This window comes from Haliotis asinina, chromosome 13 (assembly GCF_037392515.1).
Source record: "Haliotis asinina isolate JCU_RB_2024 chromosome 13, JCU_Hal_asi_v2, whole genome shotgun sequence".
Classification (NCBI taxonomy): domain Eukaryota; kingdom Metazoa; phylum Mollusca; class Gastropoda; order Lepetellida; family Haliotidae; genus Haliotis; species Haliotis asinina.
This window is the reverse complement of record NC_090292.1, coordinates 43,719,552-43,742,178: the sequence shown is the minus strand read 5'-3', so window position 1 is coordinate 43,742,178 and position 22,627 is coordinate 43,719,552. Positions and strand designations below refer to the sequence as shown.

At 40.8% G+C, this 22,627-nt stretch overlaps 2 protein-coding genes across 2 annotated transcripts; one reads left to right on the top strand and one right to left on the bottom strand.

Moving 5' to 3' along the window:
* Nucleotides 1-2,061: 2,061 nt before the first annotated feature.
* On the bottom strand, nt 2,062-9,949 carry LOC137260229 (uncharacterized). Its single transcript, XM_067797924.1, has 6 exons — nt 9,785-9,949; nt 8,016-8,126; nt 7,100-7,184; nt 5,090-5,269; nt 3,766-3,863; nt 2,062-2,297 (listed from the first exon to the last, which is right to left on the bottom strand). Exons 1-6 carry the CDS (start codon nt 9,929-9,931, stop codon nt 2,235-2,237), a joined length of 684 nt encoding a protein of 227 aa, XP_067654025.1. The 5' UTR covers nt 9,932-9,949; the 3' UTR covers nt 2,062-2,234.
* Nucleotides 9,950-14,203: 4,254 nt separating this feature from the next.
* On the top strand, nt 14,204-22,496 carry LOC137259302 (mammalian ependymin-related protein 1-like). The gene is made up of 6 exons (XM_067796934.1): nt 14,204-14,468; nt 16,184-16,294; nt 16,543-16,627; nt 18,268-18,447; nt 19,983-20,071; nt 21,356-22,496. Exons 1-6 carry the CDS (start codon nt 14,337-14,339, stop codon nt 21,407-21,409), a joined length of 651 nt encoding a protein of 216 aa, XP_067653035.1. The 5' UTR covers nt 14,204-14,336; the 3' UTR covers nt 21,410-22,496.
* Nucleotides 22,497-22,627: the final 131 nt, after the last annotated feature.

Here is a 22,627-nt window from a genome sequence, read left to right as displayed (position 1 = left end):
ACGCAAACACAATGCATGGAAGGCACGTGCACAACGTGGGAGCCTCCTGCTCGTGCATGGGGTGTCATTATGTATCTTGACGTTTTTCAGGCAGGTCGATAAATCACTGTACGCCATTTTTTCCCGATAATTTTCTTGCATCTGTGGATGGTCAGGGTTTTGAGGGTCAAATCACGCACTACTGCCTGAAAATTGTAAACCTGAAATTTTCATGTCATACTCCAGTCACCTAACAAGAGGGATAACTGGCCCACCACAAACAAACAAGATTAGAATGTCACAGCGAAGACCCGGGTTCGATTCCCAATGCGAAGTCTTTCTAGCCGTGATAGTGTTGAAATATCTTTCAAGCGACCCACTAACCTTTTCCGCCTGGTTAATACCATATATAGAAAAGTGAATTAAAGAATCGTTAACATGTTTGGGATTATTCGCCCTTAGATTATAAGCTCGATTTCTGAAGCCCATGTGTGGGAATATTCACAAAAGCGTCATAAAACCTGCTCCATTCACTCTCCCCGAATGGTGAAAAAATTACGCTTCTATTACGCTTAACAACAAAAGCATGGTACCACATGATTCTTAGCTTTATTTTCTCTATACAACTAATAAAATGACGGGGTTCATCCCACACTCACACACACATACACATACACAAAGACACACACACACACGGAAAGGGAGGGGGCAAGAGAGATACTTAGGACCCTTCGATGCATGACAAATAATTAACTACCTTGAATATAGTCCACATTGTGACAGAGGTGCCAACCCCATGTTCACATTGTGACAGAGGTGCCAACCCCATGTTCACATTGTGACAGAGGTGCCAACCCCATGTCCACATTGTGACAGAGGTGCCAACCCCATGTCCACATTGTGACAGAGGTGCCAACCCCATGTCCACATTGTGACAGAGGTGCCAACCCCAAACTCTGAGCTCCCTAATAGAGAAGAAATAGGATTTTTTCCAACAAATTAGTGGATAAATTGTTGTACACAAGGATTGAAACAACGCCATTACAAATGAGGGTCCTTTTACAAATGAAACCAGTTTGCAGTACTCAATGCAGTGTTTGTGAATGTTAAGCGAATAAAATGAACAATGAATAAAATATCAGGCAGAATGTGTTGCATTTATTTGATTATCGTTGTTTATAGTAAAAGATGATCTTAGCGCTCCAGTAAGAGGTGAATTTATGCTAGAGTTGAAAACCTGCGAAAAGACATCATATATTTGTTATGTTCTGAAATTAATTTGATCCGGATTAATTTGACTTTGTCGAAATGGTGGAAATGGCATGCACCTTTCGGTATAAATCTGATAAATTTGGGAGGGGTGGCATGTTTGCATTGTGGTTGTCCTCCACAATACACACACAGTGGAAAACAATTGGTCACCATTGCACACAGGTTTGTTTGTTTGATTGTCAGCAATATTGTCCTAACAATACCCGTACACACATTTACACACAGATGAATCTACCAGACGGAAGTTCAGGGGCAAGTATTATTCGGTCAGCTATGGGAATTCACTGGGTGTACCCTGCTTGCTGATATGGCTCTTCAAGGCTGGTCCGAAACCAATTTTGTTGAGTCGCTGATTGGCTTTCGGTGATTACATTGGCTAATAAAACGGGAACAGATGGACGAGTGAAAGTATGAGCTTTGAGAACTTCTTTGATGACAACAATATGGCCTGCATTAATAGTGTTATTCTTTACTTATCTTTTTTGACCATATGACTGAAAAGTGTAGACGCGACCTTAAATAATATATCTTTTGTTCCATATCTTTAGGTTAGGAATATCGGCAAAACCTTCAGTCTGTTTACGACCTTCACAGTCTGTTTCTTTGATATTGAGCGATATTCCAGTTATATATTGGTGACTTCTGAAAAAGCGAATCTGTGGATCCAAACAATGCAGTGGTCAACATGATGGTCATCGATCTACGCCAAACAGGAAAAGATGACATGTGTCAACCATGTCAAGCAAGCATGGGAAGCTGAAGACCAATTCTGGAGGGGCAGTTCACAGTTCATCAAACACAGAACAAAACTTCTGCTCTACTACACGATTAGTTTTAATGACAATGCAATGATGAGTACACGAACACAACAATTAAACACACAGATACAGCAATATGTGACACATGTCAAAGCCGGAGACGAATCTAATATACAAAAGTTGTTTTAAGTCTTTTGGCGAAGGGCGGCCATCCTTAATCAGTCCTCACTGGAACAGTCTCCTCAGAGCACCCACCTTCAGCACTTCCAGTTCTTCTTCGGGGAAATACTGAAGGGTAAATCACAGTGTTAGGTTATATTTGATCAACGACTAATGGGAATACATGACAATTTTTTATGGACACCAAAAGGCTTGGTTTGATACAAACTTTAGAAATGATATTGTAGTATGAAACCCATTTCTGATGTCCTCGTGATTTTGCTGGCTTACTGCTAAAGCAGCATTAAATTATGCTCACAATTTCACTCTCTCACTTTGTTATTTGCTTACAGTTTTGAAATTTGAGGAGTCACGCAAGATATTGAGAACGACCTTCACCTAGACAATAACGTGTCTCACTTTTACTTTTATGACCAATAGTGATAAGGACTTATGAACAATTTATTGAGATCGTCTGGTTATTTCTTATCCATGCCATGACATGTAACCAATGTCATACATATGTCATACATATCATATGTGCACATGGACACATATCACTTTTGCCTAACAACCAATGTTTTTGTCTTTCATCGTATGTGACGTCATTAAACAATTGGACGTCGGGCCATATTGAGACCTTCATACTGACATTCCGTTGTCCTGTGTATACCACATTGACTGTTAGTGACAAACACTTCTGACCAATTTATTGTGATCTGTTGAGTTTTTATGTAATTAAAGATATATTTGAAATGCACATTTGCGTTTCTTTCGTCTGCAGAGTATACTTTCATCAGTAACCTTGGACTGACTGAGTGAGTAAGTGAGTTTGACTTTACGCCACTTTTAGCAATATTCCAGCGATATCACGGCGGGGGACACTAGAAAATGGGCCTCACACATTGTACCCATATGAAACCTAGGACTGTTTTCATTAGCCGAAATAAATGTGAGTTCGTTTTTTATTAGTTTAGGCCATTGGCAAGCTCACTGTTATTATTTCTCAGCAATGTTCCAGCAATCTGATAGCCAGCTCTGAATGATCGAGTTCGGACCATACAATCATGTGATTGGCTGATCAGCGGTTATCGGCCACCGCACTTGACATTCATCACATCGGTCACTGAGTCGATCAAGAATTTGAGGATACAGCCTGATCACTTTGCCTTCAAAAGCAATATGGAAGTATGATAGTTCAAATTTCCTCTTAGTGTAATGCTTTCTGAAAAACACAATCCCCGACGAACATATATTCGCCGAAGCACGGGACAGACCCCCAAGAACCTCTCATTCCCAGGCACAGGCGGCTGACTGTGTGCTGACAAGTGGGTGTTTCTTAGGGTGTGGGTACTGGGCTTGGATGAACGGTAGGGGGTGCGCGAGACTGTGATTTTCTGTGCGAGCATGGTCGCAAAAGGAACGTGTTGTATTTGACCGCATCCATGCGTTGTGTATTACGTACCATGATATCAAACCGCTCCAAAATGATGTATAGCTTAAATTACAACTTTCATTGCACCCTGGACCCCGAAATACAACACACTTCTGTTATTCTGTACATATGTATTTACAAATAACGTCATGAACGTCTCACCGAGCTGCTGCAACTCTCCGGCGGGGTGAAGATGTCGGCATCGGATGCGGGTATCGGAGATACAATATTGCCTGTCAGATTTATGTCCAGGTAGAGATCTGTGAAACAAAAACAAAAATTGTGTTGTTCTCGGCAAAATCACGCTGATTTGAGTGAGTGAGTTTGGTTTTAGGCCGCCTCTAGCAACATTTCAACAATATCACACCGAATTCACACATTGTAACCTTGTGGGGAATTTTATGCGGGATAAATGGATGCTTCAACGACTAGACTACCCAGCCATGCTGCTTTGAACGTTATCGCATTGATGTATGCTTGACCGAAAGCCTATTTGCTTCTTCATTATTCAGCGCTACACGATATTCCAGCTTTATGACGGTTGAGTGTAACTAATGAAGTCTAGAACAGACAACCCAGTGATCAACGACATGAGCACTGATCCACAAAAGTAGGATACGGTGGCACGCTTCGCCACAGTAACTGAATCTCACTCCCCTATCCCGTTAGCCGTCTTCAACAGCTAGCATTGGTGGCTGAAGACCATGAGGGTTATCGGAATCCAACCCGCACACATAATTTTCAAACCTGCATATTTTAAATGAAGTCATGAGATTTGCATTTTGCAGCACCATGGGCGGCCGTGTCCCAATGCTACTTGGTCACTGGATCCCTTGACCACTGGTCACTGATAACGACAATAAACTTCATTCGGGGGCACGCCATTAGTGCCAGACCTTAATGTAACAATCCTTCTTGTACCTTTCAGAAATTATATTATTATTTACAGATTAAAATTGATATGCAGCAGAGAGGGTTCGGGTGATCCTGGCACAGTCAGGGTGGTAAAGCTCATCATCAGCTCAGGGCCCTCGCTCCCTCTACACGCAGTCCAGACAGCAAATAGGACTTCTCCCAGGAAACACTGCCATGACGAACCCACCAAGAATTTTTCGGAGAATATGGAGGCTCCCCAACACTGCAGCCTTCTGCATTACCCAGATTGTCAGAAGGGCCGGGCTCCCGGTGGAGAACCCGGGCACTCTCCTGATCTGCGCCAAGAGATCAGGAGGTACCAAACCAAGGGCGCCGAGAACAATGGGGAGCCTGACGACTGTGTACTTGGGATGCAAGCGAGACATTTCAAATCGTGCTTTTCCTGAGTCTTGCCTATATAATTATATTGATGTAATACCTTATTGCTTCGGTAAATGCAAGCAAATGTGAAATATGTAGAGAACAGTTTTAGCCACATTTCCTATGACGTCATGAGTATTAAAAAGTGAACTTAGTATAGCCTTAGCTTTACTATTGCGATACAACGTACCTCCATCACGTCCGAATACTGAGGACTGTACCGGCACGTAGAGGTCGCTGGTGATAGCGATCAGGTGGCCAATTTTGTGACCGGAGTAGACGCTTTCAACGTAGTAGATCTTGGTAGTCACCGTGTCGGAGCCATCAGCAGAAAATCCGATCTTCGCATCGTACAGGAACGTTGCGTCGTCTGAAAATATGCGTGGTGTCGTTTGTTGAATGATTGTTTAACGCGCTTAGCAATATTCTAGATATATCGAGGCAGTCTGCACATGATCGAGCTTGGATCTCACAGTCCTGTCATCAACAGCATGGCCATATTGGGTTAACAGACATGGGTTAACAGACACGGGTTAACCGAGCCTTACCCCATTAGTCGCTATTTACGACGAGCATAAGTTGCTGTAGACTATCCTAACATGCATCTTCGCGGGTTGGAAATATACAGAAACGCAAAAGAAACGTTAAACTACCCACAATTTTGCCACGTATGTTTCATCTTAATTTAATTTATTTTTCACTTTTTATATGTACCTGGTATACTGTAACATAGGAGGTGCAGATGCTACGAGAAAAGTTACGAGATCTTAGGCTTACGAGGGTTTTGTGAAATGGGACCAAGGTTGGTAGACAATGTTCAAGAAAGTCTAGTTTCAAATTCTGTATTTGATGCAAGAAAAAGAAGAAAAAATGTTGTCAAAACGCAGTTACTAATTTAATGATGGGACGAGGCTTTTGTGTGTGTTTCATGAAAATGACAATGCACGTGCATCCCGACGTGTCATCCCTATAAGAAGGGCTACGGAACATGCATCGAATCATGTACTCTTCGACAGTAGCGTCATGCCACGATTATCAAGGGAACAGAGGGACCAAGCTTTAGGAAGACTGACTGCTGGCCAAAGTGCAAGGCATGTTGCAAATATTTTTTTCTGCTCATATTCGAACAATATACCATCTGCAGCAACGAGTCCAATTCACTGGAAGCACAGCCGACCGCCCTCGCAGTTTAAAACCGCCTGTGACAACGTTGAAAGAAAATCGGCAGACTACCCGTTATCACCTGCAAAATTGTTTCGCTGGGGCTAAGGAAACTGCACGGTCAACAATTGGTAATCACCAGAGACCAATCAGCGCCGACACAGCGCGGAGGCGTTTGAGGCAGAAAAACGTCAGATGTCGGATGTCCTCCCGGGGTCCGACCCACATCGTCGTGCTTATCTCCAGTCGGACTCATATCACCCGAATCGACGGCTGATGACAGAGTGAGAATATGGCGACGACGCGGGGAGCGTTTTGCAGATGATTGTATCCTGATTATATCGTGGGGAGGTCCGAGCATAATGGTGTTGGGTGCTATTATTCTCTGTTACAAAATAGACCCTATGGTATTACAGAATTTTGGTCATAGTAGACGAAAAGGTGTAACAAACTCTTCAGTGGCCTGCTCTCAATCTAGACTTAAGCCCGATAGAAGACTTGTGTAACGAGATTCAGGGAAGGCTCAATGATGTGCGACCAAGGCCGACAACTCCAGCTGAACTCTCTCTTATTTGTATCACCGTGCATGGGCGCAAATACCTATGACCTTCATCAACCGTATCATCCATTCCAGGTAAAGGCTATGCAGCACTGTTGTCAACACTCAAGGAGGCCATACACGGTTTTACTTTGAAATCACACTGTCGCGCCAACTTTCGTCATTTTGACTTGTAATTGTCTGAAATCCGTCTCTATGTATTGATGATCAAACGTGACAATTTTGAAATCTTTCCAATTATTATGTTATATACATGTGTTTGAAATAAACTGATTACCAATTTCCAAAAGGGAGAGGTGTATTTTTGGCGGCTCAGCATATAACAATGTTTGGCCGTTGTTAACCATGCAAACACAGGAGGGAAAGGGTGAACGTTTTTAAATACCGTCTGCGGTGCGGCTGTGTTTATATAAAATATGGTGGTCAAAATTGTATGAGACTGACCAGCGTACTGTTATTATTATTATTCTCCCGACTTACCTGGAATGCACCATTTCTTGAAAGGGTCTGTCAGGGACTTTGATGTGCATGTGTTCTTCACCAGATCTATCGTGTACTCCTTTTTCTAAACACATAAAATGTTTGTCTAGTCTTCACACAAACGTCACCGACGGGTAGGGGGTAGACCAACACGATTACATTGGTGGGAGGGGAACCGGAAGAAGCGTCAGTTGGTTGGGCATGATCAAATAACGATAGAGTACAGTGAATGAATGAATGAATGAGTGTGATTTTACGCCGCAATATTCCAGCAAGATCTGGGACGCCAGAAATGGGCTTCACATATTGCACCCATAAACGCTTTAACAACTAGACTACCCCACCACCCCACAATAGTACACAGGTGTCGCACAATATGTAGAAGAGTGAAGATGGGAGCAGGAATGAAAACTGTCTCATCGCCGTTTTTCGTCCAATCACCTGACTACAGAAAGTACAGAATACTGCTGCAAGAATTATTTCTCAGAAGAATAAATCTGATCACTTCTCTACTGTTCTCTTCAACAGAGAGTCAACTTCAAACTTCTCTGCATCACCTTCAGCTGTCTCACTGAACTCATCACAGATTACATCCCATCAAGATCACTTCGGTCTCTGAACCGGCTCCTACTACAAGTTCCCAAGTTCCACATAGTTTCGTATTGGAAAAGGGCTTTTTCCTATGATGCACCAGCTATTTGGAACTCTTTACGTCTAGAAATCAAACTCTGTGAATCTCTGTCAACCTTCAAGTCAAAAGTTAAAACCCACCTGTTTAAGAGTACCTATGACAGACTCTTTCAATCAATTCCTTTCAGGGCATTGAACATTCATAAGTGTGTGGACATTTGCGCTTTATAAGTGACATCATCATCATCATCATCATCATCATCATCATCATCTTGATGTAACTCACCGCAGGATGGTCGTATATGATTTTGATGTCCCCTTTCCCAGTGGCGCCGGAATAGTTTGCGATCAGAGCAGATTTCTGTTGATCAGCGTCATAGTATATAAGGGCGTGGTCCTGTGTCAAAAATAAACACCGAATATTACGATAACGATATTAAAAAAACAAATTGTTTCCTTGCTTTTGGGATCAAGTGACATAAAAAGGCATTGTTTCAGACGTGAGGAACATATACAGGACAAAATAAGTAAGGGATATGGGTACTTTTATGATTGATAGTTTACCAGTTTGTCACTGAGAAGACAGATTACTCCGAATTTCAAAGTTTACATATATCCTTAACTATTTTTGTCCAGTACATAATGTGTATGACAGTCACAATACTCACTGAGTGTCTGACATGGATAAAATACAAATAGAGATTAAACTGTTCTTTACGATCAAGAAATACAAAAGTGACTAATTCAGATCTAATATATATGTAATGACGATGACCCTTTGTGTTCGAATCCTGAATGTCTAAATGAAACTGTATTTTCTATTTTGTTACACTTGACCACTTACTACCCATCCCTTGAAGATCCAAGTACGAACTGGTCTTAAGTAAGCCCCGCCTGTCGTAAACGACTAAAGGGATCGGTGGTGAGGCTCGCGAACTTGGTTGACACATGTATCCAAAACGCATGGAGCGATGCTCATGATGTTAACCACTGGATTGTTGGGTTCAGAGTCAATTATCTACTTATCGCCGCTCTATAGCTGGAATATTACTGAGTGCGGTGTGAATCCACACTCGCTCTCAATGGGATTGCCCTGCTTCCTGAGGAGGTCCTTTGGAGCTGGCCCGAACCCAATTGTGTTGAGTCGCTGATTGGCTTCCGACGATTATGACTACTCATTAAATCGGCACCAACTGAACGAGTGAAAGTTGGTGTTTTCTTTTCTCAAAGATCTTCCTGGATTAAAACAAACTTCATTGCTATTCTGATTGGTAAGTTCGCAATTAGTTATGTATCTTTTGTATACGGCTGAAACATGTCGATGCAACGCTAACTTATCAATTTCATTCATGTTTTTGTTCTTCAACTCCAACTCTTGCACCCTTATAAAACAGAAATTCATGGGCGATTTTGAGAATATTGAACTCATGTATCAGAAGGTGCCGAGAAGTGAGTGTACTTTTACGCAGCCTTTAGTAATATCCAGCAATATCTGGAAATAGCGGAAATGGGCTTCACAAATTGTCTTCTGTGTGACGAGGGAAGGCTTTTAAACCGTTAGGCTACTCAACAATTGCAGCCAATGTTGGACATACAAATTAGTGACTTTGACGCCATATTGTGGACTGAAGTGCACAGAAACACAACGTCAAAGGTTGCTGTCTATAGACGTGCGCTTTTCCATCTTTTTGTCCACTGAGGATGCATGAATGAATCGCTCTCAAACCAACGCAATGAATTCTTCTAAAATGGCCTATGCATGTCATTTTGTGTTAGTATATTTCTCTTGTTCTTTACTTCCAAGTTAAGTCTTTAGGTAAAACGTTGAGCAAACTCGTTGGGCGAAAGATCGTGGGCAGTGGATTAAGGTGAAAGTGTTGGTTCATTGAAGCGCAAGGCAGTGAATTTATATTTTTTCCGCTGCTTTTATGCATTACACCAATGTGTGGATTCTAACCTGCCTCTTCGAGGTGACGGACAAAGGCTTTGTAACCACTTACCCCGCCACCCTCTTGTCCTGGAGATACAGAAACGGTATAGGACATAAATATTCACCTGTTCTCTTTTCGGCTGGTATTCGTGGTCGACTTTTGGAAGAAACAGGGCTCCCGAGACCTCTTCTGCGCGCCATGACGCAGGTGGACAAAGTTGTTCAGCGACGGAACATCCCACCAGAACGGCAATAAACATAAACACAAACATCCTGCCCGCTGGTCACTCTCTCACCAAAATGTCAACTGATACATAGGTCAGCTCTCGACATATATTGCTTATATACCCCAAAAATATCACGTGATCAGGTGTATCGTCAAATATCGTCAATCCTCGTCAAATTATTTAGTGAATACAGTCCTTTCATTTGGAATAACTTGTATCGTTTTTATTTCAACCAAAACGCATACCTTGGGACACTTATTAACTTAAAAATGAATGGAATGATTCGATTGGAATAACTGGTGTAATTTTAAGACATCAGTTTCATTTCTGCTTTAAAACTGCATACTCTGCAACGCTCCGATTTCTAATAATCTGAATTAATTTATTCTTGTTCGGAAGGAAATAACCTATTTCAAACTATCAATCTCATTTTTATTGGAATCATACACATACACGTATTTATAATATTGTAGTTTGTACAAAAGGACTAACAACAACACCGAAAACTGCGACAAAATTAATTCCATATCAGTAAGACACCTGCGCTACAAATTGAATCCACTTTACAAGGCCGACTCAAATAGTGACTATGCCAGGCGTTCGCTGATTCGGTTTTATTACGATCATAATATATATTTTTAAGGTGCGGTCAACTTTAAAATGTGCCTCTAATTAACTGGACATTTTACTGGTCTTCCACAGGCATCCCTTTGTTTAATAATCAATATCGTATACATTGAAAAATAGAAAATCAACATGTGTTTGAATCAGAAGTACAGGGAACCAACATGAAACCAATGTTCAGTTTTTCTGGAATTTGTATTTTGTTTGTCTGTTCTTTAATGTTACACCTATACGGTCTGTAATACAGACTTAATCATTAGATAAAATGGACAGTGTCCTGTCCAAGACTTATTACATCTGTAAAAATAATTGATAAATAGCTTTGATTTTCCAACTTCTCCAAGTCACGGTACAAAATGGACTGACACTACTATATTTTTCTTAAAGAAAGAGCTGTTTACTTTTTTCAAAAATATCTCTGATAGTATATCTCCTTATGTTAGAACCATAAAATATTCGTATCATTTTTTGGTCAAATGTTTGAACAATTCCGTTTATTGGAATTAAAGGTTATTTCTTGATATGCTGACAAAATGGAAAGCAGGCCACGCAAGTCTTGACGGGAAGATAATGCTTAAATATCTGTAATATAACACATCAATCTTTCTCCCACATACCGGCATTTCTTAGTATTTAACATAGCCTCAATTTCAAAACACAACAATATATGATTTATCCAAGTTTATTAACAAATCAAGGTTTTTTTTTTTGTTTGTTTTTTCTGCAAACCAATAAGTATGTCCGACAAAATGTTATGGATGTCAACTTCTTCTTTATTATTTACACACCGTTTCTGGGCTGTTCCTTGCACCCTTCGTCAGGTTCTCAAGAACCTCAATAACAATGTCATTTAATACTGCTACAGCAGCAAATGAGAAATAGGATATTATCAATTCCACCACAGAGATATACATCTTAATCCAAATAAAACAATGAACAAAATAAAACAGGGCTAAGAATAAAACCCTGGCGAACTCTGAGTGTTGTTTTACATACGTCAGTTGTAAGGCTACCGATTCTATCAAAAGAAGAAGCTTTTTCATACATAACTTCAGTATACAGAGCATCTTACTGTGAACACGTCAATAAGATGTATAAACTGTCAATCAAAAGAAAGTATACAGGGTTTTCAAGAGGTCACCATTTTTGACACACACTACCTAGACACACGAAATATGGTTCAGCGGTTTGACGACATCTTTACTCAACCTGATCTAAAGGTTGAAGTTAACCACCGTTGAACTCGGACAGTCCTTGGATAGGTGGCCGTGTTTGGCAGTTTGACTCCTGAGAGTTTCTAGGACGTCGGTCCTGCCCCACAACGAAGCACATGTGAAACATGTGGTCTCACCTTTGGCAAGTGAGTTTGTTCAAGAATTGCCTCTGTCCACCCAGCAGAAAATGGGTACCCGGTGAGATAAAAACACGTGACTATAACCTTCTAGCACCTAACAGGCAGCTTGAATTATCTGGGGTAATAATAATGTTCAGTTTACTATGCGCTTAGAGCATGTCCCTTACTGATGTGGATGAAGCGCCATATAAGTACTCTTATTATTATTATTATTTATCACACGTATACTGCAGCATCACGTGGCATCACACATGCTCAAGTTCGGGATCCCGAAAACCAGTATTCAGTTATATAGAGGATACGCAAGTACTGAGTACAATAAATGTCCACTAACATCACTTAAATATCTTGTATGTCCACACCTTGCATACAATACAGGTCGAAGACGTCAGACGTCGGACAAGGTCACGTGGTAAGCGACGCCATTCTTCCAGCGCTTGTGTAAATTGGATTCTATTCTGTGGTTGGTTAGGGCGGGCAAACCTTCACCTCTGTCGTCAAATCTGTCTAGGGAAAACCCACTTTCGTCGCTAAGCGGTTCATGAGATCCGCCTTGACACTGCCAGCGGCGAACAACGTTGGGCCCAACTACAGTCTGTGACGTCTGTGTTATGTGGTCAGTGCTTGTCCTTTGACAAGTGTGTAGGCTCTGATACCCCAAACATGCTACCCGAAGACGTCAGTCACCAAGTTTCTACTGACAGGGTGATCCTGGAAATTCCCCGCTGATGACATTACCGTCAGGAAACGGTTTGTCAGGTGTACCTCAAATACCGGTATTCAGTTGGTGTTGTTACTCGCGGTCTCCCCCTTTTGGGTCTGTTCTGTGGCTCGTCTGTCAACCTGTAAGGCTGATACAGTTTAGAGACGGGTGTAGCCGAAAGTTAGTGTGTGACGATCCCATCTGGAACATACTAATCCTCTCTCACGTACAACTGCTGATAGTCGTGACATATCTGCGATGATCTATTTCACACTGCATGTGTTATCTGTCCACACGCTACCTTTTATACCTTTTATCCATATGAAACTAGGACAGAAACCCAAAATCATTCTTTGTACAATTTACCACATTGATGATTTATTAACGATGTGCACGTGAATTTCACTACAGGTAACAAACATGGATTACTGAAGAGCCATTATTACCCGGATCTTCACGGGTGCCTGCATTGGGAGGGTACTTAATACTTCATCATGGTATTCATCCTCTTTTAGTCTGTCTATCCTGGAATAATTGAAATGACAAACCTTCGATGTGTGAACACAGATCCAGGCAAAAGGGACATCTTGGAAGGAAATCCAGTCCTGCAGATGAGATTATGTCTTGTCAATCATAGATCTACTTGTTCGTGACAGAAACAGCTGTGTCAATTCCGCAATTTTACTGACAATATCGCTATAACAACAGTATTTACGTATAAACCAGTGCATTATATAAACCTACAAATATAATCCAAGTATTCAGTATTGAGGAAATGCGATGTCAATCAACAGTTATATAATGATTTAGTTTTTGCCAAATGGAAATACTGTTATTGCACGTAAATGGGCTATAGCAGCGGTAAGAGAACCAAACAACTCTTTTTTCAACAATGAAAAATGAAGATTTGTTTGTTGAGTATATAAGCTAGCAGGACATGTACCATCGCCATCGAGAGGCCGGTGGACAATGTCCCCCGATGACGTGGATGGTTCTCATAATATCATTCAGTAGATTGTCTTACTTACTGCGCTGCTAGATAGAGCAAATGATACGTGCGTAGTTCGGATAAACGGATGGATGGTCTAAGTAATATTTGACTTATAAAATTATAAATAGCTTTTGTTAGTAATGCCCGGCACAATATTGCCTCGATAAACACATTAGATCAATATCATAAATAGATGGATATACTAAGTGATCGATAGATTATAAATCAATGATATAATGAAAGTATTGATGGCTCTTAATTTGTCCGTATAGCCTACAGGTGAATAGGCTGCCTATGTGATAATATTAGTATCACTAAGTCTTGTTGTTGTTTTGTCTGTATGCCTTCAGAAGGATAAAAAGACGGACAGCCTGATGTAAATATTAACTGCATGTCGTAATCACCCTCCCATTGCAGGTACCCGTGAACATCCGGGTAAGAACTGCTCTCCAGTAAACTATGCTTGCCATAAGAGGTGACTAAGGAGATTAGATGGTCACCCACGCTGACTCATGTCATTGCGACCCAATTTCGTAGACTGCTGCTCATGCTGTTGATCACTGGGTAGTCTGTTCCATACTGCATTCCATAATGCAGGAATATTACTGAGTGCTGCCTTACCTAACAAACCCATTTCAGGGACTATTCGCGAAAACAGATACGTGTTATCTCCAAGGTGACCTGCTTCTATATCAGAGTTAAATCAACGTGTATAGACTCTATTGATAAGAGTTCTTCAGTGCTGCAAGAAGACTGCATAGGTGTCGGAGCCTTCAACATGCTGCAAGGGATCCTTGTTTTGACCTTCGTGTCCAGTGCCTGGGCGGGTTGTTGTATGCCAAAACAATGGGAAGGACTTCAAAGCGAAATGGGACAGACGGTCACCAACGGAAAGGCTGCAATGATTCTGGTAGTTTGACTCGGTTTCTTGTTTGCTTGGTTAACAATTAGCTTTGTTCATAAAGCCACAATACATGCATGCACGTTCGAACGCTTTGTAAAACGATGCATCTTTTAAAGTAGCATCTGTTAATTCTGTGATTACACTTCCTCCGTGAAATTAGACTTTCAGATTCTTGTAGCAATATTCCAGCAATCTTGTTGCTGGGGAACCCGTAAATGGATTTCATACATTATATCCATGTAATGATTCGAACCCGCGTCTTCGTCTTGACGAGCGAACGCTCTAACTACTCGGCCCCCACCGCCCTTCTCAGTATAGGATAGATTCTAGTATTTTAGGGGGTTGACTGCCATCCGGAATATGATTAATGTGCTGGCGATTAGGTGCTTGATAAAGTGCAATCCCAAATATGACATGTTACATGTTACCGGTTTCTAAATGACATTATATATGTCTATCTCACAGGTTGGTTTTAGGTACTGCACAACGTTTGCTTTTACCAGGCCTAATTTTCCACCGTTCAGTTTCTCCTTGAACTCTTTTATCACGTCAAGTCATGTCAAGTAGTATATTTCTATGAAGGCCGTTGTCCCATATACACAAAGGACGATTATATCGAGTATTAATTACACACAATGTACATTGTGTACATGGACATTTCGTATCTGTGACAGATTTCAAACATATTGTTCTCTCAAGATTAAGCTTTGACAAGCATATCTACATATATTACTTAATACATGATTACACTTCGAATTCAGTTCATCAATGCCGCTATGGTGTATTATTTTGGAAAAGTTAGAGAGTTTAGTTTCAATAAAGGGTATATCCATCATTGGCATTGAGAACAGCACCTTGAGTAATATGGATGTAAGTGAAATCCCACTTTCCTAGAATTTGCAATATATGTCATATTTGGGAGTTCACTTTCTTTGTAATGAACAAATTCTAGTACGTTGTTTGGTTGAGTCCCATCCAGGATTCGAACCTGCACCCTCAGAATCAGGCACCTAATAGCCAGCACACAGAGTCACCCGCCTAACCCGCTCAGCCACCGAGACTTACACAAATATGGAAGTCGGACAACTGGTAGTCCAGACTGCGTACTTTGTGCACCCCTCTGATAAGCGTAAATTGGCATGGCCCCCATGGCCGAAAGCTATGATTGCACAATGCCATTTAGAATACAACTGCAGTGAAAACCTGTAGCTGTGTGAGTATTGGTGACTGGCCTTCCGCGATTACACAACTCTTCGATTACGGCGCTACAGTGACCTTACCATCCTAATCATCATTATTCAAAGAGTGAATAAGTGAGGTAAACACTTATTTCCCATCGACAATTTGGTAGCCATATCGCGATACATGTACAATGAGGTCGCAACAGATAAGGGAGGTAACTGCTTCGCAGGCAAGCAATTTTGACTGAGTGAGTGAATTTAGTTTTGTGCCGCTTTAGCAAAATGAACCCCACGCATTGTGACCAATCGAACCCGAGTGCTTGGCGTGACATACTCACCTTGCCATTCTAACACTGCTCTAAAAAAGACCATTTCAAAATGCCTGACAGAAGGATTAGTGAACACACACGCACACACACACGCACACGCACACGCACACGCACACGCACACGCACACGCACGCGCACACCCACACGCACTCGTTGCTGTTTAATCTGGAACGTTAAGTAATCTTCGCATTAACTCGTTTATTTGTTCCAGGTAACAAATGCCATTTCCTATGATGGCACAAACTCGAGAATTTCTCTTCTCGTAAACAGCACAGCTGGGTCCGTCGTCACAGTGACTCGAGTGATACAAAACTTCAACAAGGTGGGCAGTAATTCCCCTTTACTGTAGCAGGATGCTGTAACCAGTACACCAGGATGTAGGTTTCCGTATTCACAAACGCATAATTTTAGTACTGAAGCATAGTGAATTGATACAGAAACGTGTAAGTGCATGTTTGTACCTCTTACCATTCATACTGGTTAAGTGTTTCTCGATCCGCAGAGGGTTTCAAGATATGAAGATACAGGCTAGTGCAGTCTATTCATGACCTTCTACTTTCTAACTCCCAGGGGACCCAGTATAATATTGACCTTCTGACCAACAAATGTACCAAGAGCAAAATCACTGGTTCGATTACACCAGCGTGTGTTCCAGGTAATATGCAGTGATGTGACTGAAGGGATGTGAAAAAGTAGTGAGCCTCACCATGACAGTGATATAAATGCAGCTGTTTTATGTTTTATTCTTCTACATAATATCTGTCAACCTCAAACAAATTGGTATGCTCCTCATTTTGTTGACTTTTCATCTTGGTACCCAACATGCATCACAAACTTCAGGAAACAAAATACACAAGAAATATTTTGTGTGTTTGAGGTAGGTAGAAGTTCGACAAAATCAAACTTATGTATGAAAGTGCTTAAAAGAGCAATTAGAATCTATTGTTCATGTGACACCCTCTCAAAACTCAACCGTCAACTCCCAACCCTCTCCCCAATTCAAGTCTGCTGAAAGAGTTTCTTGCGGGGACACTACCCACCCCCTCCCAGATACCTTTCATCATACAGACATAGTTATTGTTCTATTTGAGTCTATTGTTTTCACTATTCCTACACGACGCAAGAGGTTTAAGGTAAATACTGAAGGGTCACTCAAGTGTCAGCTCGCAATATATTGGAAACAGTGCCAGGTTGAATATCTTCACACAGTGTTTGTGAAAGATCAAAGCCTGGGAGTACCTTGAAAACGCCTCTGTCTCACTATGATTCAGCAATCGGGTTTTTTTTATTATGACGGGAACATATAGTATATGATATTATCTGAAGAGATACCATTATCCAAGAGGTACCAAATGACATATCATTTTCAGCATTTTATGTACAATTATTATCCCCCAATGTGTTGTGATGAATCAAATCTCGTGAACCATATTACCCATGTATGAGAAACTATGACTTTGCTAATGATCCCTTCAAAATAAAATGGACATTAAGCAATGACATTAAGGCTCACTACTTTCTGACATCCCCTCGCATTTATTATTCATTATTTATTATGCTAAAGGTTTGCATGCTTGTCCTAACCAATGGTGCCCTCATTCTGAATTCGCTTGAGAGGATTATTTTCAAATAAAGGTTGCTGCAACTGATTAAGTCTATGTATGCACATTGCTCGGCCATCCGTGCTCACATTGTAGCGTAGTAAACTTGTAGGATCTCGAAATGCAGGCCCGATCCATGAAGATCCGAGTTAGAACTTGTCTTCAGCAACCCATGCTTGTCGTGAGAGGCGCCTAGCGAACCGGGTGGTCAGCCTTGTTGACTTCTTTGACACATGGCATCATATTCCAATTGCATATCGATGTTCATGCTATCGATCAGTGGATTGTCTGATACAAAATCCGTTGTTTACTTTGTAGCTGGACAACATCGTTTTGTTTTCAATTATTTTTTTGTTTGTTGGGTTGTTTTTCTGTTCAATTTCATGACTGAAAAGTTCAAAAGTCTATACAGTTGAGTTACGAAATGACTTTCTAGCCCCGTGTGTTTTACATTTTCCTCTGCTGTTTATCCAGACAGCGTTGAGTGTTTTCAGCCTCAGTATTTCAGTAGTTTGGTTGTGGGTGCTTACAATCATTATATCATACGTTTGCAAACCGTGCTTACATTCTCGTCCTCTGTACATCCAGAAAGCGCTGAGTATGTTCAGTCTCTGAAATTTGGTGGTTGGTGCTTACGATCATTAAAGGATTCGTTAACAAAGTGTGCTTATATTTTCGTCCTCTCTATATCCAGACAACGCTGTGTATGCGCAATCTCTCTACTTTGGTGGGGGAAAGAATCAACTTCCAGGAGATACGTATGTCTGGAAACAGAAAAGCCCCACTGTCAGCGTCGACATCGCCCTCACCGTTTCCAAAGACGGCAACGACTGCTACCCCGTAGGCGAAGTCGCATTTGGAACAGCAAACGATGGTAATACGATAAAACAGTCCTCTTCCAGATACTTTCTGGCGTCGTCTATCTATGAAAACCTGGAGATCGATACTCATAAACCTAAGTATCGATCTATTATCGATGAATATCGGAGATGTAACTCAATAAAACAACACCCTGAATATAATTAAACAGACAATGGGCTCCTTTCAAGAAGCAACTTTTGCTAAAATTAACCTTAAAGAACGAATAAACTCATTTTTTTACCCCTTTTACCACTGCATATGAAAGACTTCTGGTTAGTCATAAACGGAATGCCATTTCTTTATTTTTTTTAAAAAAACGTGTGGTTAGTTAATACCGAAATTGAAAACAAACTTAAATTGCATTTATCCTCAGACAGGGCGCAGCTATTTTTTTTAAAAAAAATTGGGAAGTCACAGGCTAAAGTCGGTTAGAATTAGAGATTGCCGTTTGTTTTCATCAAGTTAGAAAATCAAAACTACTTTTTCACCAGTAGTAAAATATGTGTTTGAATCATGGCCAAAAGGATTTTCCGCACAACTTGTAACATAACGACTTCTTCCACGGTAGCAAGGTGGGGGTCGAAGTGACATTAATATTGCAAGTAATATGTTTTGACCTCCTACCCGCTTCCAAGAGTGAAATTGTTATGTTATAAGCGATGTCATGCAAAATCCGATTGTCCGTCAATGAAATACGTATTTTACTACCAGTAGAAAGTAATTTTGATCATGTAAGTCGGTGAAAACAAACTTACATAACATTCCTCCTCAGACAGGGCGCCGCCATTTTTGAAAATCGTGAAGTCACGGATTAAAGTCCATTTGAATTAATGAGATTATGGTTTGTTTTCATCAACTTAGAAAATCAAAACTACTCTCTACTAGTAGTTAAATATGTATTTGACCAAAAGGATTTTGCATGACGCAACCTATAACATAACATTAGCGAGGTCGGGGTCGAAGTGAAAATACTGCGCGATAAATTTCTTTACTTGCAAAGTCTTCTTAGTTTGTAAACGTTCACTCACCTGTATATAGACACTTGTCAATATACGTCTTTATATTGGTCTCATAATCCTAATTACTTTATAATCATACTTGTATGCATTTTGAAGCTTGATAAAAGAAGCGATCTGCGAATGTATAACAGGAATGTAATGTCTAGACATTTTATGGTCTGCCTATATGAATCACAATTAGCAAGCAAGCCCTATTGTATGTCGTCTGCCTTATTACACTTCACGGCGAAAACAATGATTCTGTTGAAAGCCACGACAACTTAATAAAAACAAAATGCAAATATTAAAATTAAAGTAAATTAAAGTTATACGAACAATGTCATGTTATTACCGTGTTCGAGGAGTGTATACATCAATATCCAGAAAAACGAGTGATATATAATTCATCTGCAGATTTCCCAAGTGATGTGCCTTTTTTGTAATATGTCTTAACTAACATGTGACTGAAATTATGTCGGGGTGACTTAAAATCTGAACTCACTCAATCTAATAAAAAATTTCTAATGTTTCTTCCTGTGTATTCTTTCAGCGCAACTGTTGGAAACAGTGGGATTCATGAACATCACCAAAGGAATCCGGGATCCTTCTGTTTTCACTCCCCCACCATCCTGCAAGCAGGTAGGAATTCCATTGTTGTTTTTCTTACTTTTGTTGTTGTCTTGGTTTTGGTTCATGTTGAGGTGTGTGGTCTTGTGCATAGCGTGTGGGTCCCAAATCAGGTGAAGTTAAGCAACATTGTTGACTGAATGTTCTTGGTTAACTTGTTTGGCATCTTGGGTTCTGGAAGTTTCTAGGAGCGATGTCCTACTCCATAATGAAAATCGTGTTGTCTCCTTTCTGGCATGTGACTTTATTCAAAATTGCCGCTGTTCACCCAGCTGAAAGTGGGTACCCGGAGGCGGAGGGATAGATGGTGACCGCTTTTCTCATGCTTTACAAGCCGCTTGGGTTATCCATGCTGATAACAGATTGTGCGCTTTGAACATCCTTATGTTTGGAAATATGCCACAGCTTCGACCTATGCAACTGCAATCCGATGACATGTGTCAAGCAAGGTAGCGAGTCTGACCAAAAGATGCAGTTATGGGCCTATGAATGTCATGCATGGTTCACGAATACCAATTTTGACCCAGATATTTGGTGGTTGCGGATGACGTCACCGTCAACTTCCGGTTGCATAGGTGAATGGTCCGCAGATTACGATCCATGTGACTGGGACGTCCACTTATGGGTCGATCACATGGCCGACCTGTCATATCGAACAGTTTAACAGCTGAATCATGGTTTGCCTTGTACAACCTAGGGTCCTTGCAAAACGACTGTTGGATGCGCCCATTTGTGACATTCCTCTGTGCCCGGTCTGTGTGCGCTAACGTCAGTCTTGGCATTGTTATCATGAGGATTTTGTCAAGTGATTCATCAGTGTTCGCGGCAAACACGTTTTTATAACCTCAGTACACAAAGTGCCCGTACATGGGAAAATAGTCACAATTTTGCGAAAATTTGTGCAAAACGCGTTCTAATGTGTTTGCCTGCATGTTAGCACTTGAATCGTTGCGTTCTATACAATCAAAGTTTGGGATTACAGGAACACCGGTGTACTTTCTTTTGCTCGCCGATTTACTTACCTCCCCTACTGGACTCAATGACCGTTTTAGCAACCAGTTTGTACTAACTCAAGCTACCGCACTAAATATGGCACCTTAAATTTCAACTTAATAAAAGTTGACATGTCATGTTGTTATCGAATTTCCAGACCATTTCAGCCACATTTGCACTGAATATGCTCAACATACACTTGTCGTTACCATATTACGCCAAATATGATTGAAAATATCATACATTTATTAGTTGTTTTTTTTAATGTAATTGACAGGTACGCTTTTTTTGTAATCGTTTCAGGTTCCAATGACTGACGGGACATTCAAGCCAAGCTTCAGGTTCCTTGGTTTATAGCGAACGCTGCTGCACCAACTACTGACATCGTCAGTTCTTCAAATATAAGCAAACTCTGACACGTAATTTGTCCATGTTCATTGGATGAACACTATATGGAACTAAAACTAATTATGTTACAAAATCATTCTGTTTCGTGTTCATGATTCTTCCAATGCCTGATATCACTGAAATGAACACTGGCACTCACTGGCAAACAAGGGTAAGCTGGACGCGTTTACGAGAAGTAAACTCGGTATTGGGCAAACCCATTTGGTTATTGAAAGGTAAAGCAGAAATGGGCTAGTGCACGTGCAATGCATGACGATGAAATTGATTTCCGCGCCTAGCTGCAGACGCCTTGTTCGTAAGACTCTCGCGTTTCGGACATCCAGGAGCCCTTTCGCTCACAATATCAAGAGGCAGTAGGCATACATACTCATACATACTAACACTTGTCAGTTGTCAGGTCGGTGCTCAACTTGTCCTTGTTTTCCAGTAAGTTCTCAAAGGTTCAATGCAATGGGGCAGATGTATTACCAGTTTACCAACTAAGGAAGTCACTCTAAGTATATTGATCAACACGTATTGTCACAACAGAGTTTTGACGCTACAAACCATGCTCAATGGGGTCGTCTAATTTCGCCTCCGGAAAATGATTGATATTATGAATAATGACCTACACCAAGTTACCGAATAAGGTCATGTGTTACATGGGTTGCATTTGTGTGGAACTCGGGAAGATCCGGGCTAGAATGGGTCTTAAGCAACCCATGCTAGCACTGTAACAAGACTGATGGGATTGTGTGGTCTTGCCTATTCACTTGGTTGACAAATGCCATCGTGTCCCAGTTGCATATATGTTGATGGTCATGTTGTTAGTCACTTGCTTTTCTCGTCCGGATTAATTTCAGAATGTCGTACCGTAGCAGGACTATTCATTTGTTTAGTTTGAAAGTGTTCTATTGTCTTGGAAAGCTTGGTTTGGACACAAACCAGACGAATGCTTATTTACAAATAAAACAAATACACAAAATATAAATAAAAGGACAAAGATCTACGAGAAATAAATACATCAACGTATGTTCATTTTCATCGCACAAACAAAGCGCTTTCTTTACTTTTTACATGCACATATATCTATGTAACGTATAATTTAAAGCTGATTTATCAACGAGCAGCAGGTCACAGTTGAATACCACGACCCATTCGAGCTGGAGACAAAACAATTGAGTGCGG

What these genes read in the sequence shown, in the direction of transcription:
- LOC137260229 (XM_067797924.1), bottom strand. Translation starts at nt 9,931, where the DNA reads ATGTTTGTGTTTATGTTTATTGCCGTTCTGGTGGGATGTTCCGTCGCT. An exon ending in ACCAGCCGAAAAGAGAACAG is followed by an intron (nt 8,127 to 9,784) that starts GTGAATATTTAT and finishes TTTTTGACACAG; the next exon opens with GACCACGCCCTTATATACTA. An exon ending in TCATATACGACCATCCTGCG is followed by an intron (nt 7,185 to 8,015) that starts GTGAGTTACATC and finishes TTATGTGTTTAG; the next exon opens with AAAAAGGAGTACACGATAGA.
- LOC137259302 (XM_067796934.1), top strand. Translation starts at nt 14,337, where the DNA reads ATGCTGCAAGGGATCCTTGTTTTGACCTTCGTGTCCAGTGCCTGGGCG. An exon ending in TGATACAAAACTTCAACAAG is followed by an intron (nt 16,295 to 16,542) that starts GTGGGCAGTAAT and finishes TCTAACTCCCAG; the next exon opens with GGGACCCAGTATAATATTGA. An exon ending in TACACCAGCGTGTGTTCCAG is followed by an intron (nt 16,628 to 18,267) that starts GTAATATGCAGT and finishes CTCTATATCCAG; the next exon opens with ACAACGCTGTGTATGCGCAA.